The sequence below is a fragment of the Xiphias gladius genome, chromosome 20, assembly GCF_016859285.1.
Source record: "Xiphias gladius isolate SHS-SW01 ecotype Sanya breed wild chromosome 20, ASM1685928v1, whole genome shotgun sequence".
Taxonomy (NCBI): domain Eukaryota; kingdom Metazoa; phylum Chordata; class Actinopteri; order Istiophoriformes; family Xiphiidae; genus Xiphias; species Xiphias gladius.
This window is the reverse complement of record NC_053419.1, coordinates 23,927,955-23,944,997: the sequence shown is the minus strand read 5'-3', so window position 1 is coordinate 23,944,997 and position 17,043 is coordinate 23,927,955. Positions and strand designations below refer to the sequence as shown.

The 17,043-nt window shown below is 47.9% G+C and overlaps 2 protein-coding genes across 3 annotated transcripts; both read right to left on the bottom strand.

Annotated features, from left to right (window-relative positions):
- Positions 1-2,587: 2,587 nt before the first annotated feature.
- LOC120806205 (arrestin domain-containing protein 3-like) lies at positions 2,588-9,215 on the bottom strand. Of its 2 annotated transcripts, XM_040157095.1 has the most exons (8): positions 9,198-9,215; positions 8,502-8,509; positions 7,802-7,949; positions 6,195-6,297; positions 5,826-6,082; positions 5,076-5,229; positions 4,829-4,983; positions 2,588-3,827 (listed from the first exon to the last, which is right to left on the bottom strand). In XM_040157095.1, coding segments are annotated over exons 2-8 (897 nt in total). In that variant the 5' UTR covers positions 8,504-8,509; positions 9,198-9,215; the 3' UTR covers positions 2,588-3,749. The 2 variants fall into 2 exon arrangements, with proteins under 2 accessions (XP_040013029.1, XP_040013027.1); XM_040157093.1 differs by lacking the exon at positions 2,588-3,827 and having other exon boundaries at positions 3,841-4,983.
- A 3,452-nt stretch (positions 9,216-12,667) lies between these two features.
- LOC120806206 (arrestin domain-containing protein 3-like) lies at positions 12,668-14,157 on the bottom strand. The gene has a single exon (XM_040157096.1). It carries the CDS (start codon positions 13,459-13,461, stop codon positions 13,105-13,107), a length of 357 nt encoding a protein of 118 aa, XP_040013030.1. The 5' UTR covers positions 13,462-14,157; the 3' UTR covers positions 12,668-13,104.
- Positions 14,158-17,043: the final 2,886 nt, after the last annotated feature.

Below are 17,043 nucleotides of genomic sequence, written 5' to 3'. Positions count from 1 at the left end.
TCGGACATTAGCGGACAAAGCGAGCACCACAAGAAATTATCTCCACAATAAAAGCAATGCAGAAGAATTCATACAGTGCAAATGAATGCAGATAGATTCAGCGGCACAGCCGTAATCTGAGCCGCCAGCAGCACATCGCCACCCGGAGCCCGGTCGGCAACTGCACAGCAGCAAAGCTGGACCGAGAAAGAGCCGACAGCAGCGCAGCTGCAGCTCACGGGCACCGTCGAGCAAACAACTCCTAATCAGCTGACATTTAATGGCAATCTATAAAAAACACAAACCCAGCAACAACTGCACGTCATTCGGAAGCTAAATTGATTTGGAGTGTGAGGAAAACTCGTGACTCTCCACCGTGACTCCCTGATAGCGTCAGTTACTTTTTTTTCCCTGTTATCGCTTAGTTTGGCAAACTCTGTCTATGAGGGACAAGACCGGGCGGCACCTTACAATTAAACAGGGCCCGGAGGACCACTGGCATCGAACTGCCTCCTCCGCCCAACGTCCTCTGAAAGAGCTGTGTCAGTCTTCTCGGAAACATCCTCTGTTTGGGGAGTTTCAGCGTCGCGCCTTCTCCTTCTCTCTGCCAAAGGGGTGAAGGGCGGTTTTATGTCTCATGGCATTAAGCTGTCTAACGCTCAGGTTGACTCAGCTGCAGGTGAGTTGGACACACTCCAGGTTTTATGCACTGCTGTCACTGAGTGTGTGCGTGTGTGTGGGGGGGTTACATACTTGTATTATGTGTTATGTGTGTATTCTGTTCTATAACTTTGTTCTGTGTTTTAACTGGCTGCCAGACAACGGACGATCCAGCTGAAGTTGACACACCTGCACCGAGCCATGACACCAGCAGTAAACGAAAGCACGAGCGGCACAGGTAACTGCCCCAGAGAGCTCAGACCGAACCCGGTCAACGGGCCCCTGGGGACGCGGGAAGAGGGGACTTCTGTCCTGCAGCAACTGGACCGAAGGCTGACCGACCCCGAGCCTCAGAGCCCCCGTTGCACCGCGATTGTTTACTCCTAACAAAGGACTGTGTCAGGTTAAAGCGTCCGGGCTGCACACCTGCAAGAATGTGGTTGGACGTTGCTAGTCACACAGCTGTGAATGAGCCAATCATCGTGAAGTATGTTGCCATCAGGTGATGGCAGTCGGCCAGGACAGTTCATTGCTCCGACTGAACCAAGGCCACGCGAGATGTAGCGGGGCAGAAGTGTTGAGCAGCGGCGGGCCGCGATCTGGAAATACTCCGCCACGAGCTCAAGTCCCGCATCGCGTAACGCGGCTTCTGGGGTTCGGGAAAAGCAACCTGGCCCCTGTTTGTCTGAGATATGTTGGTCTGCCTAAAGGACTGAGCGCCACAACCGCTGTCTCGGATATCAGCTAAAGAGCTGCTCCAGCGAAACACAGATAAGGCTCATGTGTTGAATGAGGGATTATAAGGAGCCGACGAGGTGTTCCCTGAGGAATCCTTGACCCATCCCACATACAACACATCCCTGTTTAAAGTAGAAACACACACACATGGCTGGTGCACTAATGTCTAGTTCCCTCATCCAGCATAAGTGAGCGTGTGAGTCCGTGCGCATAGCGAGCGGTGTGTGACTTCTGAGCGACTTTGACGGGAGAGGAAACGCTTTATCGCACCTTGCTGCTGAAGGCTTTTCCCCCCGCCTGCTGGAAGTCATGAACGGAGCACCGCTCACAAAGCTCGGCCCTGTTGTTGTTTTTTTTTCTCCCTCCGTGCCGTTTGCCAGTCTGCAGTGGGGAATTGGGTCAGCGGCTCACGTGAGCTCTGTCCTACATCTGGATCGCTGTATCCGCAGCGGTCTGGAGGGCGGAGATCAGCGGGGCAGGTACTCCGGCCTCGGAATCACAGCGTAGAGCAGGGGTTTTCAAAGCCTGACGTAGTGCCCCCCCCCCTCAGACAAGGGCGAGACAAGAGGGGGATAATCGCGGCGTACGTTTTTGGATGCTCTAGGGGATATAAACAGGAAGTGAACTGTTGCCATGGATTCAGTGAGTTACACTGTGAGCCGCAGCTTGGGCCCAATTTTCTTTTTAAGCCTAGTTTACTTTTTGACAAATTGTCCCCATTAGACTCCTGCTGAATTAGCTATTAGGAGTTCCTGCCTGCAACGTCCCCATGGCTGTGCAGCTGTTACCGAAGGAGAATTAAAAATGTTGCGATTCCTGAGCGAGTTCCGCGGTTACGCCGAGCCTCGTTTTCTTCCAGGCTGGTTTATGAAGGTTCTGCTGGAGGTTGGACAAAACAGAGACAGCTGGGAACTCACACTGAATCTGAAAATACATGTTTCGTTTCCGCGCGTTCGGATTTGACTGGGTTATGACTCCAAGAAGAAGAAGAAGGAGAAGAAGAAGAAGAGCGCGACCTTGGACGCAAACTCTGCTTTTCGGAGGCAAGGGGTGAAGTAGAGTTCTTTGGTTGTCTTGACAACAGGAGTTTGTCATTACCGAGCCATCAGCGTGAGGCAGGAGTTTCACAGCAACAAATATGAGAGAAACGAGAGAAACGCAAAGAACGGAAACGCTGCGATCGTCTCTTTATTTTATAAAATAAACCTTTTATTTTATCAAAAGTTGATCATGACAGCAATAAGATCATAACAATAATATATAATGCACAGAAATGGAATAAACAGCAACAGAGTATATGAAAAACTAGTGCAAAAAAATCACAAATACAAAAATATATTGCACTTGGTACTTTGAAGTTTTAGGTGGAAGAAGTCATGTTTGAACAACATTCTCAGTTTGATATATTCATCTGTAAACATTTATCTTTTACTCTGCCGTTCTTTTTGCGAGCACAAAGCTTCTTAACATCCATGTTTGGAAAAATCTACAGCAAGAGAAGCTTCAGTTCAGAGCAGAAACCAACAGGCGACTTGTGGTACTTTATCTTGGTTGGTCGGAGTTGTGCTTTTTTCTAGAGCCTGTCTGGGTTTTTACCTGGCCATTTAAACCAGCACACACACACACACACACACACACACACACACACACACACACTGTCTCTCTCGTTCACACACACTCACACACAATCTGAGCTCTATGTTAAGTGCTCGAGGTGGTCGTTTTTGTGACACATTTCTACAACTAATCATCAGAAACACCATCTGTTTTTGTTTTTTTAAATCTCTGAGTTTCAGCTTTGTTCACAAAAAGAGACATTTTCCACCTGAAGTGTGGTTGGTGACGGTGACACCTCCAGGCCACAGTCACAAGCTCGAGCTATCATTTTAGTGAAGATAGCTTTTGTCCTGTATTACATGTGCCATTTAGATTAAAGAGTACAATATTGTTTAGATCTGTGGACAGACTCTACTGTAGCATATAGGCCTGCGGGAATCTGCAGTGGGTAAAACCACAGATAGAAAAACAGTAAGTACGGTATGTGCAAAATTCACTGTGAGGCAGGAGGAGGCTTCTTCTGACAGAGTCATACAGTGGTGTCAGACAGAACTGGTTTTTTTCTTTTTTCTTTTTCTTTTTTTTGCGCCTCGTCTTGAGCACAGGATATGGAGGATCCGGCACGTCTCAGAATCCCTGGTCCATATGTCAATGGTCACCTAATACTCTCTCAGCTGACATTCCCGGGTCAGGGAGGGTCTAGCCTCATTTATCGTGATATATAATCTGGTGAAAAAGCTGGCTGCGTGGACCTGGTAGCTGAGGGTGATGGTGTCTTGTTTGTGCAGAAGCCGTCTGAGCCGCCCGAGCTCCCCTCAGCGGGACGGACACGTGTCGGGTCTCCTGACATCTGTGGCCGCACGCACCTCCACCGGGTCGGGGAAAGGGTCAACCTGGATGGGGGGGGGGGCAAAGAGATAGAGCTGCGTGTTCACAGGCTGCTGAGGAACAGTAAGTATGAAATCTGTTGCTGGATTCCTCATCGGGTCTTATTAGGTTTTAATTAAATATCTGTAACGAGCTAAAAGCTGAAATTACTACGACTCAAAGATGTTTAATTCCTATACAAACACTTCGGCTTTTTTTGGCAGCCTGATTAATGTTTACAACCTGTAGCTACAACATGAGAATAAGCCGAGCAGCACGATATATGAAGTGTGTGTGAAACGTATCTGTAGCCTTCACAAGCAGCTTGCTCCAAACACTCAAGTTCCTTTTTCTTTGGCTAACATTCTTATGCCCATACACTATTTCAACATGAAGCATGAGTGATATTACTATGAACTCAGTATCATGGAGATAAACAGCTGCGGCAGTTTGAAGAGAAGCCTGTCAGATTAACTCAAGTGACCCTTCACTGACACCCACCTTAACTTAAACCATTTCTCAGTTTCTCCGTGGCCGAGCGTTTCACTGTTTAACCCTTATTTTACAGTCTACTTCGACCACACAGCCATTACTTCCAGTTCCCTATTTAACTCTTAATCCATCACATTCAGTTTCTAGTTATAGTCCGATTTATAGCTTATATGTGTTTACATTTTGGCAAGCTGGAAACTCATTGGGCAACTTGAGAGTCAGCAGTTCCTCTTTCCTCTGAGAAGGAAGACGGTTATTGACGTCAGATCCACTTCTTACAGTATCTCTGTCTCCCCTTCACCTCCCCGCCACCGTATGAGGCTTTAGTTGTCTCATTATGTTTGGATTTAGTGTTGCGGCCTGTTTCTATTTTGCCCTCTTGGCCAAATCTCTCTTGACCTCCTGTCTGTCTTTAACCTCAACTGGACTTTTAACTGGTAAAACAAAGAATAATGGAAAATAAAAAATGAAATTGGTGGCTTTGCTGTGAGATTGTGTTCTTGCTCATGTGTGTGTGTGCGAGTATAAACCGTACCTCAGAGTAGAGTGGCGGGGGGAGATATCTGAACTCTGTGATATATGTTAGCAGAGATCCCTGGTCCTCTCCCTCCCCATCAGACCTATCACAGCCCTGCAGATAGTCCCGCCTGTGGGACTCCGATATTGCCAGATCGCTGTAGCTCGGTGGCGCTGCAAAAAAAAAAACAAGCGTAAGAGATCTCTTCGAACTGTACGCACGCGGAAAAAAAAAGAGGACACGCGTGCACGTGGCTGCGTTTTACCCTCGGGTCTCTCCGACAGCCCCAGCCAGCTCAAAGTGCTGCAGTTGCTGCTGATGCTGGAGGTGCGCGTGGCGCTGGCATGGAGAGGTATGGTCCCGATCACCAACGGCAACGAGAGCGACAAGTTCAACCCACCAGGGACGTCCACGTACACCTGCCGGGCGGAGAGGGAGTGTGCGTGTAAACAACACAAACAGGGGAAGAACATATTTCCGTATCAGCGGGGGCCAGTTCTACCCGTTCACATCCATGACATTTGTCACTCAGGTGATGTTTGTGTAGTCATGGCCTACGCAGCATTATGCATCCCGTCACACTCTTTATTAACAGATCACTAGTACGTCATTAGCAGTTACTAGAGGTTATTGGGGTGTTATTAGCAGGTTATTAGTAGTTTATACTGTGTTACTAGCAGGTTGTCAGTAAGCTATTGGTGTGTTATTAGCAGGCTATTAGTGCAGGTCATTGGTAGTTTATAATGTCTTATTAGCAAATTATTAGTAAATTGTTCATAGTTTATTTGTATATTACTAGTAGGTTGTTAGTATGTTATCAACAGCTTATTCGTTTTGAGCTTTATTATTAGTAATATAAAAAAATAGTTTACACTGTAGACTAATGGATTTTAAGTATGAAATATTAGTATCTTTAGCTGTACACCTCCCATCGTCGTCACCTTCACTTCCGTTGGAATCAAATTCAATCATTTTCTAATTCTACACATAGAGAGAAGAAAGATCGCTGGCTCACCACGAGGGCGTACTCCACCCTGATGATGGGACAGTCCAGGATGGAGGGGGACACCGGAGGTATTTTGAGCAGTTTTCCCTCCCAGCTCTGGCTCTTCCCCTGTGGCAGATGGTCTCCTCGCAGATTGGACACCAGCTGCTGGATCTGCTTGCCCTTGCCCTTGGCGAAGAAGGTCTGGGTCTGGTACAGCGCAGCCTTGGGCACCACGACCCGGGACGAACAGTTCTCCACCTCGGCGAAGATTTGAATAGACTCGCCTTGGGGAGAAGAAAAGAGATCAGTCCGTCAGACTGAGAGAGAAGTGACATAAGTGAAATCTCAAAGGCAACGAAGAGGGAGAGTTGGAGGAATCGGGAGGGTTTTATTCACCTGGTGTGTAGCCCTTGCGCTCAATCTTGGCACTGAGGGAGATCGGGCCTGAAGCACAGAACCAGCAGCACAGGGTCTTCTCCTTTGTACCAGCCTGAGGGGCCTGTTCAGATACAATCATCTCTTTTAACTGCCGGTAAAACCATAAAAACATCATATCCTTCCTTTGCTTTGTAATGGAAGAGTTTGACATTTCGAGAAAAAATGTCTGCTTTTCTTTTCCCAGCGTCACACGAGAAGACTGATACCAGTCCCGTGTCTGTGCAGTAAATATGTCGCCGGTAAAGGGAGTCGACAGCCACTTAGCGTAGCGTAGCGTGACGACCGGAAACTGGGGGAAACAGCTAGCCTGTTTCTGTCCAAAGGGAACAAAGACAGCTATCAACACCTCTACATTTCACCAGTTAACACATTGTTTACCTAATCCATAAATCCATTCACAAACAGAAAGGAAAAGGGACAAGTGGGGGGTATCAACTAGGGCTGCAACTGACAATTATTTCATTATTGACTAAATCTGATCATCTTGATTTCTCAACGGTAAAAGATCTCACTGGACCAGGGTCTTGGTCACGATCCAAACAAACACATCTAAGGGATCCGTATCAAGACTGTTTTTTCTGTTAAAATAACTCTTATCAGCTTAAAACACTGGCCTCATGAATCCAGTATCGGTTGGACTACAGACTTCACGTTTAGGCTGCAACCAACAATTATTTTCATTATTGATTCATCTGTCGATTGTTTTCTTGATTAATCTTTTTTGTCCATAAGATGTCGGGGAACTGTGAAAAATGTTCATAACGGTTTCCCGGAGCCCGAGGTGATGTCTTCGGGTGTCGTTTTGTCCAAACAACAGTCCAACACCCGAAATTACTCAGTTGAAGACTAAAGGAGACAAGTAAACGATCCCACCCCAGAAACCTGGGAACCTGGAACCTGAGAATTTGGGCGTTTTCCTCTTACGTGGTCTGGCACAATAGCCCCCTTTAGTAATAGCCTCTAGTGTTTTGTTAACCGGTGGCAGTCAATTTATTTTTATTGTAAAGTGCAAGACTCTCTTTTTTTTTTTCCACTAAAGTCTTGCTGATCACTGTCCTCTGACTGTTCAGCCACCACAACCCACGTGGGTGAAGATCCGGGTTGATAAAATGTTGACTCTACAGAGCTTTACGTGACATTTCCCATTTCTTTGTCCTGCTAAACTTGTTATTTGCTTGATTGAATTAAATATTTTTTTGTTGTGTACAGAAACATGAGCTACACCCTTGCTGACATATGAATCTAATGATCACGATGTCGCCGGTCACGATGTCACACGGCTGTGTGCTGCACGCCGCCCGTTTACTTCCCGGGGGTCTTGGCCTGAGGAAGACCACTGATAAAATTAAAGGGAGCTGTAAATCCAGTGCGCGGCTACTCCTTGTACTACGGGCGGACTTTGTTACCTTTGGACAGAGACAGGCTAGCTGTTCGCCCCCGTTTCCAGGCTTCATGCTAAGCTAAGCTAACCGGCTGCCGGCTGTAGCTCATCGCCATAAAGCGAATACTTCCCAAAATGTCAAGCTAGTCCTTTAAAGTAAAAGCGGCGCGTGCCGTGTGCCTACCAGCAGCAGTGGCGTGTTGATGTCGATGTGCTCGAACACAATGAACTCTTTCTTCACTTTGACGGGGAGCAGCCATGGACGGTGCAGCTCGGCTTTTACCCAGTACCTCACACTGCCGTGCTTCCCTTCAAAGGATGTGGCCAGGGCCCTGATAGACGGGAGGAAGGGTGGAGGGAATAAAAAAGAGAGTTAGGAAGTGTGGTTGGTTTTTGGTTATGTACTGTGGGTACATGCAGCACGGGTGCAGCGGTGGAGGAAGTGCTCATATCCTTTACCTAAGGAAAAACACCAACCTCAAGTGAAAGTCCTGTATTCAAACTCCTACTTAAGTAAAAGTACTGAGGCATTTTTGATTCATGGAGTTAAAGTATCAGCAAGTAAAAGCACTTGTTTGTGGTTGAGGTGGAAAAAGTATTGAGATCATTTATTTAAGTAAACGTAGCAGTACCACGCTGTAAAAATGCTCCCTTCCAGGTATAACGGCTATATTTAAATTTGTACTGAAAGTACAGAAGTTTTATCAACAAAACGTAGTTAAAGTATCAGCATCCTGAGTCACGGAGGCTTCAGCAGCGTTTTACTGTCGGAGCTGCTCCAGGTGGAGCTGCTTTTAAGCTTACTAATATAGGAGAGAGAGAGTTAGTGGCTCCCAACCCGGGGGCGGGGGGGGGAGGCCCCTTGGAGAGGGGTCAATGGATAAATCTGAGGGGATTGATGATGATTGAAAAAAAAAAAAAAAAAAAAAAAGTTCTGAGCCAGTTTTTTTTTTTTTGAACCTGTTTTTAGTTCTGTTTTTTCTGTTTTTTTTTTCTGCTTTTGGAAAATTTTAAGCTAAAGCCTTCAAAACTCACACACTGCACAGTGCTTGAGTAAAATGTAAGCTTGCTTTCACTGACTGAGGAGGGATGAAGAAGCTAGAAGCAAACTGGTAAAAGTGCAGAACAGAACAATCAACAGTCCTCCCCTGTCAGACCATCTGGAGAACATGTTTCCAAATACACCACCACGCACACCTGCACTAACACAAACGCCTGCCCCTGCTCTGTTATCCTGAGTCACGGAGGCTTCAGCAGCGCTACTGTCTGTCTGAGCTCAGGTGGAGCTTGCTTAAGCCACGTCATATACAGGAGAGAGTTTAGTCCGGCTCCCCTCCCTCGGGGCCGGGGGGGAGGAGAAGAGATCCAGATATAAATCATGAGATGATTGATGATGATGGGAGAAGAAAAAAAAAAAAAAAAAAAATGATACCAGTTGCAGTTTTTGTTTTTTTTTTTGTTTTTTTTTTTCTGTTTTCTCTTTTTTCAAACGCCGGGATAATTTTAAACTCAAACTGCAACTGCTGCACCTGCAGCACAGTGCTGAAGTAAAATGCTTTACACGCTTGACATGAAAGCAACAGGTTGAAGCTGAAAACAACTCAGTCAGACCAGAGTCAGAAGAACAGTCCTCTGGACTCCAGGACAACAAAGAAAGAACAGAACAAATACTGCACTATGCACTCTGCACACTGCCCCTGCTCTGCTGCTCTGTGCCCACATAGTTATAACATTACCACGGCCTCATTACACAATGGACCCTACTTATCGCTTCACCTCAGAGGATTTATTTCCGACGGTGAGAGGCACGTAGCAGGAGAATAAAAGCTATCGTGGGCCCAGAAGCATTAACTTTCATTATTAGAGGACAATGAAAAATGTTGTAAGTTGTGGTGGAAGAGAAATCGCAAAGCCAGAGCTGCAATAATTAGTCGGTCTTGAGTAAAGTGTCACGGAATTACAACTGTTAAAATTTCCTCTGTGTTGTTAAAAGGGTCAAAGGGTCAAGAACTACGTGACGTAGAGCTGAATCTTTTTCAGCCATCTTTCATGCAAAAATACCAAACCCAACATGAGGATTTGATGCTTTTCTTATGTCACGGTGAACTAAATCTCTGTGGGTTTTGGGCTGTTGGTCGCGCAGAGCCAGACACGCGAAGGCTGGAGGCTGGGTACTGAAGTCTTACGCTCCTTCTGGTGCCTGCTGAAAAGTTTCTGTAGCTCTGACCTTTTAAAATAATTACTATGGAAAGCTGACACTGAGAGCTTGCTCAGACTCATGGGCTTGTTTACTTCTTGCGTGATCAGACATTTCTTGCTGTTAAAATCAGGAATTTTTCATTTCCAGACCGTATGTCATTAAGGAAAAGGTCTCATAGGAAAACGGGGTTGTACTTCTCAGATTAAGAGATCTAAAACAAACTAACAGGAGAAGTCGACGTGTTCAGAAATTAGGCTTTGTACCAGAACTAGTGCTGAAAATTTCCAAACTACACACAGTCCCAGCACACATAAAAAAAAAAAAAAAAGCAAAAACAAACGTAAGCATAATAAAAGTCTGTTTAAACACAGCTCCAGGGAAACGAATGGTATGATCCAAATCATAACCAAAGCATGGAAGGAAAGTCATTTATATCAAGATCTGAACACTGCTGATAAACACTCAGCTAAACGGAAGTAAGAGCTTGAAATTGAATTTGAGACGATAATTGCTAAAACGTGGAAAATACACCAAACATCCACCAATTCACAGATGTGTCCTGGAAAAACCTGACTCATTTCTTTATTAGCTCCGACACGGACATGTGGATCGTTTCACGCTGGTCGCTCCCACGTTTTTTTTGGAAATGTCCAAAAATGGGTTTGTGTGCTACAACAAAGACCAGGACACAAGGTCCCTGTGAGTCGTTTGGTGCCTAGGCTCTAGAGGTTGGGGGAAGGTCGAGCCACCCTTGTTGAAGAAATGACATGAATTTTGAGGCTACGAGTTGCCGGAAGCTGGAAGAAAAGCGGGAAAAAATAACTTTATACGAGACTCAAAACGGTGACGAACAAATTCATCAGGACGTTACAAAAGACTGATGTTAACAGCTCGACCGAATGAGGAATGGAAAGGGTTCTTTAAGGTGTCCAAGTCTCGCCTGTGGGACTCCAGATGCTGATGACCTTCAAATAAAATCTGAGAGCGGTCTGAGGTGATAGGAGCAGTCGGAGACATTGTCCTTTCCGGTTGCGCGGCTTGAAAATGTGACTCCGGGGTTTGACCCAGCAGACATGTAGCCGGGTAGCCACGGTCCGGCGCTCCTTACGGTCGTCGCTGCCCGGCCGGGTACAGGCTCCACCCTCGGTGCGCGACAATGACCGCGGCGGGAGAGGTGAAGTCCATTTGAACAACCGACTCTCGTCTCATTTCTCTGCCGCATTTCAGAGGAAAACACGGAATATGGGGGGTATGAATAGGCGTAGTAAAGAGCCGCTAGAGCAACACGAGAGAGAACACGACCCCTGTTCACTTCCTCCTTTCTTCTGTTATTGTTTGTGTTTTAAATTCTTGGTAAATGTCTCCACTCAACCCTGCTGAACTTCAGCTTCCTGCCACCTCAGCACTGCTCTGTTTCACCCCCTGCATCTCCGCTGTTTGCGTCTGTCCGACTCTGTGTGTGTGTGTGTGTGTGTTCCTATGTGTTCATCGTGAGAACTGTCATAAACATCTTGCGTGCGCGCGCGTGTGTGTGTGTGTGTGTGTGTGTGTGTGTGTTTGTGCGTGTGTGAGCGTGTGTCCCATCAAGTCACCGGCAACACAGAGCAAGCAGGAGTAGACCGGTATGAACCAGACTGAGCAGCTTCCTTCAGCTGGAAACTCCAACGCATGCATTACAACTCGGCCTCCCATTGGAGGAGACCGTGACATGAATTACAGGCCCGGCTCTGATTGGCGCAGGGCTGACAAGCCCCTGCCCACATTAGTACAGCCATGTGGTGTGTGGCATGGGAGGGGGGAGAGGGGGGAGGCAGAGAGAGGAAGGGTGTTGCACACTATCGGTGAACTCCAGGTACGGCTCTCACGCAAGGACTCGAGTGAAATAAATGAAGACAGAAAAAAGGGATTCGGGTGGTTTTATTCGTCCGCCGTCGTCGGCATCGTACAAGGAAACCAGTCACAGTCACAACTCCCCATCAGCATCACAGTTTCATCCCCCCGTCCCCTTCCGTGCCAAAACAGCGGGGTCACTGTTAAAAGTTCACTCTCGGGCTCGGAAACAGCAGCTGGCCGACACAAAAAGAATCTCAGCACGGGGTCCATTTAGGAGCCCGAGCTTTCGACCGGCTCCCACGATCCTCCTCGGCAGATGTACGCTTACGGATCGTCCACAATTTCACGAGGACCGGGCAAACGCCATCTGCTGAGGAAGATCGCGTGGTTCGCTCGAAAGCTCCAGAAACAGCCCCGAAATGGACACGGCCTTGTGGCGACAAACTGATGTCCTTTGGACATCCCCGGTATTTGAACACCCGCATCCTATCATTTCACCCTGACCTTTGACCCCAAATCTGTCCCTGAATAAACAAACAGGATGTGTGGAGTCCCTCTCAGACACAAGGAGCTGCTGATGGCGACGAATCCTCCACGACGACGGCGATGTTTTGGAGTAATTCATCCCGCCCAGTCCAGACGCATCTCCGTCCCCGACCGTCCACACCGCCTCCTGCCCTTTCTTGGCAGCTCGGAGCCGCTTCCCGGCCCGACTCACGCGCCAGCCAACGGCGAGCAAGCTGTCAGGCCACAGGTGTGACAGAGCCCCGGGCGAGGCTTTTTTACCTACACAGCGATTCCACCAAGCTGTCCCTTCCCAGTCCTCTGCGTCAAGTTTTACGAGAGCAACAGCACAACACAGACACAGGAAGTGTGGGGAGGCTTAACCAGCAGCTGAGATATTATTCCACACACAGAAATATCTCTCACACACACACACACACACACACACAGAGAGAGTAGGTCTGGTCCTCCCTCCCCTCCCCTCCCCTCCCCTCCCTCCCTCCCTCTCTGGCAGTTTCTGAACAGGTTTGAACCGCTTCTAACAAAGGGAGTTGCCTGAGCTCGCCTGCTCCAGGATGTCATCAGTGAAAATGTCCATTCCCCATCAGTTCGCGTTCATGTTGCGCCAAACGTCAAAAGCCTTCGGCCGCTTTCGATTTCGGGGCCGATTTCTTCTTTTTAGGCGAAGCGTTTCGCACATTGATTGCACCCCCCCCCCCCCAAAACAAACTGTCAGATGTCAGGATGCAGAGTGTGTGTGAAGCCTGCTCGGAGCCCATGAAACGCTTCGGCTGAACCTTTCCGCGCCGGCCGTCGCATCAGCACCACGGCGGCCGGTGGACTGGGGGGTCTCGGGGGCTCCGCGGTTTGTTTTGACACGCGACTGCACCCCCTGCGTTCGCAAACTTTTTCTGGCACGCGCGCCAGCCTCTGCGAAAAGTTTGCCCCGATCAGCTGACCCGCATCACTCCGCACGCGGCGAAAACAACGGCGGTTACGCGACGGTGAGATGCGACCGGCTCCTTACCTCGCTCCTCTCCTATCAAGGTGTCGTAGTGGTGCAGGTATTCCACCTCCTCCGTGTAGTTCTGAGTGTACGCCGTGTTGGCTCCGGCGTTCCTCGACTCCGTCCACCGGACCTTGGCGACTCCTCTCGCCGTTATGGCCAGGCGCTTCACCCGCACATCCCCGGTGACCTCCACGACCACCCTCCCCGACACCAGTTCCCCGCCGGAGAAAACCGGCAGGTTGTTCTCATTCAAACTGTCAAAGTAGACCGCCAAGGCCCTGACTTTGCCCAGTACCATGGTGGCAACGAAATAACGAGAAAACACGATCGAAGGCTCGAGTCTACGGAGGCGAAGTTGCGAGCGGAGCCGTGTGGCACGAAGTCATGCGCCTAGCTCAGGCTGCCCAGCACGGAGCCGGGTCTGCGGCTGAGTCGGCGACGGCTCATCTGGTCGCGACGGTCCGTCTGCAGCTCTCGGGTCTGCGCTCGGGGTCTCCTCCCGCTGTGCCTGCTCGTCTTTCCGGTCTCTCTGCTGCCGTCTGCCTCCAGCCGCTGCGCTCTTATAGCCTCCGTGCGCCAAAATAACGCCACTGAGCATGTGCGCACAGACCGACCAGCCTGCTTCGCTCAGAAACGAGCCGAGCCGCAGCCTATAGCTCTGAGAGGACTCCGACGAAACACGCAGAGACAGAGAGAGACGGGGAGAGAGGGACGTGTCTCCACTTGTCCTCGCAGTCAGATCCCTCGTGGAGGGCGAGAGATCGCGGTGAATGCGCCGAAGACTTTTCGAAAAACTCGACCGAAAACGACCGGTCTCCAGTGTCAGAAACACTTCGGACACTTGGCCCCGTCCGGCCTCTCCGGGCAGCCGAATAGACATCAGATAAAAACACCCTTTACCAGCTGCTCCTGCACAGTCTACCACGGTTCCGCCATACGACCTCCTTGTGTTTAGTCGGCTGTAATTACGTCGCAGCCATGATGTCATGCTCGGTGATGGTGTCGTGCTTGACCGCGTTGTACTGAGAGCTGCTTGTTATTGTTTTTGTTTTTGTTTTGGGTTTTTTTTCGGGGTCGTACCTTCAGTCCTGGGTGAAATGGTTGGAAACCCTGGATCTTAACTACAGAATTTAGAATCTCTCCGGAAGTAAAAGCAAACGAACCGATCAGAATGTTTAATGAAAATGGCCAAAGTTACCGCGCAACAGCAAAACGTCCCTTCATACAAACCTGAAATCTGCCCTGGACGCAGTTATTGGCACCTTCCGATGAATTTGAATGTGTTCCTCAAACAAAATAAAAAACAAAACAAAACAAATGAGACTCACCTGTGCTTCATTTTCATTTTCCATTTTTTCACAAGACCTTAATTAACCAGTGAATGATGCATAAAAAAAGATTGTTGGCAGATTGTTGTGGTGAAGACCAGAGAGCCGTCTGAGAGCATCAGAAATGTTATTATCACAGAACAGAACAATCCCAAAGGCCGCAAGGCGATAACCAAAGATCTAGAAACCCCCGTCTCAACAGTTCGAAATGTTACCAAGAAGTTTCACGGTCGTAAAACCGTTAAGACGCTTCCAGGCCGCGGTGCTGAGAAGAAACTCGATGAGGGAAGTCTGCGAAGGTTGATGTGGATCGTGGAAAAATCCCACACAAGAAATCTAAAGAGTTTCAGGTGGACCCGGACCAACCTGGAGCGGTGGTTTCAGCCCGTACCAGACGCCGCACGCTGAACCAAGTAGGGCTCCGCGGGCGAAGGCCCAGGAGACGCCACGAGTGAAAGAAAGGCACAAATAGGCAATGACTAGTGTTTGCCCCAGTCAGTCTGAGATAAGGTTCTAGGGACAGATGAAACCAGAGCAGAGCTCTTTGGGAATTAAGTGCATCAGTTTGTTTATAGGCGACGAAATGAAGCCCAGAAGGAAAAGAAAACATCCTACCTACAGTAAAACATGGTGGAGATTCTATCGGGCCGCGGGGCTGCTCGGCTGCCTCTGGTGCTGGAGGCACCGAACGTATCAAAGGAAAGATGAAACCGGAAGATTACCGGGACATTTTAGAGCGAAACGTGTTCCCCAGTGTCAGAAGACTGGGTTTGAGGTGAAGGTCTCTGGTATTTCAGCAGGACAAAAGAATGGTTGAAGAGGGAAAGATGGACGGTTTCAAACTGGCCAGCAACGAGTCCTGACCTACATCCCAATGAAAACCTTTGGAGAGAGCTGAAATCTGCCGTTGCAGAAAGGACTCATGCAAACTTAAAGGAGCTCGAACGCACAGCAATGGAGCAGTGGCAGAAGCTACCGGCAGACGGGAGCAAGAAGCTTCTGGGTGGCTACAAGAAACGTTTGGAGGCCGACATCGTTGCCAAAGGTTCTGCAACCAAATATCAGTGAAGGGTCAAAGTAATTGTGTCTGGGGAACAACTTGTTTTTCTATTAATTCATTTCAAGTCTCATTTGCATTTATTTCTGGAGAGATTCTAAATTCTGTAGGTAACATCCAGAGTTTCCAGTCATTTCACCCAGGACCGAATTTACATGAGGGAGGAAGAATATTAGAAACACCCGAGACTATGAGCCTTTAACTTTGACTTTAGTAATAAACAAAACCGATGAGACAGCATTTATAAAGGGTTTATAAGTTGTAACTAATGATTTATTACTGGTTATTACATGTTTACTAATGTTTTATGAATCAGTTGTAAGTCATTAATAAGAACAACATTTGGGTCGCCAGGTTGTGGTAACTCGTCCTCCAGCAGGACACTTTTCGGACCTACCAGACACAGGCCCGGGAGAACCCGAACCCTCTGGGCCCTTGGGCCTGAGCCTCTTACAGGCTCGGACTTTGGCAGCGGTCCCTTACCAAGTCTTTATTTTTCATTTAAACCAGAAAACGAAGGTTCCAGATATGTTGATAAAACCTTCCCGTATAACCATGGGGGAACGTTTGCTGGACCCCCCAAAGCGAACGCTCCCTTTCAGGTAACGTTTGCAGAACGTTCCCTGAGCATTTGACTCCTAGCCAAGAGATCTTTGTTACCTGTCATAACCCCCCCCCTTGTGTCCTGTCTCTCTCTAGACTGTTCACATGGGGGGTGGGGGGTTGACCCTGATGTATGAACCAATCATGAGGCCGTTAATCACATCCGGTAAACCCTTATCAGAAGTGGGACTGACTGGCAGAGGTTGCAGCAGGGCTGTTGCACTGAATTCATCGTACAGGTGTACCTAATAAAGTGGCCACTGAGTGCAGACGTAAGGACATTTTGAACTGTTTGTTGACGTACAGTTTTTGTCAGCAGCAGACGTATTTCCTATTATTCCAGATGTGTTTCACTACGTCGTCGTTCTTCGTCTGTTCCTCCAGCAGCCTCCACTGACGAGTTGGAGCCGGTGACAGAGACGCCGATAAAAACACTGATCTGCTTATAACTACGTTTATTACATTTATCATAAATGCCAAATAGTGGGGGAAGAAGTAAAGTGATAGCCTGTAATTTCCTTCCTCGGTAGTGGGAAAAGATGCCTCTGGGAGTTGTTATTTTTTTCTTTCTTTTTTTTTAACGTAGCTCCAGATTTTTACAATTTAAATGATGAATATGATCGGAGGCATTTGTTTTTAGAGATTTCTCTTTTAGAAAAAAGTTTAAAAAAAAGTCCCTATTTAAAAGGCCAAGTTCATTTAACTAGGGCGTCTCACACAAAACAGAGTTTGGCAAAGTTTTCAATTCTGTCAGCAGGTCTACGGTTTAAAGAGACGACTAGATTAGATGATGGTTTATTCTTCACTACGGATGATTTATCTCAATGCCAGTCGCCGAGAGCAGTTTGGCTTTGCTTTGAGCAAGTGGCAGCATTAATACTGATTGTTGAAA

Excerpts from the sequence above, each read along its gene's own strand:
- LOC120806206 (XM_040157096.1), bottom strand. The coding sequence starts at position 13,461 with ATGGTACTGGGCAAAGTCAGGGCCTTGGCGGTCTACTTTGACAGTTTG.
- LOC120806205 (XM_040157093.1), bottom strand. Across the intron at positions 6,298-7,801 it reads TCAACACGCCACTGCTGCTG|GCCCCTCAGGCTGGTACAAA; the intron begins GTAGGCACACGG and ends GTATCTGAACAG. Across the intron at positions 6,083-6,194 it reads GCGCAAGGGCTACACACCAG|GCGAGTCTATTCAAATCTTC; the intron begins GTGAATAAAACC and ends CTTCTCCCCAAG.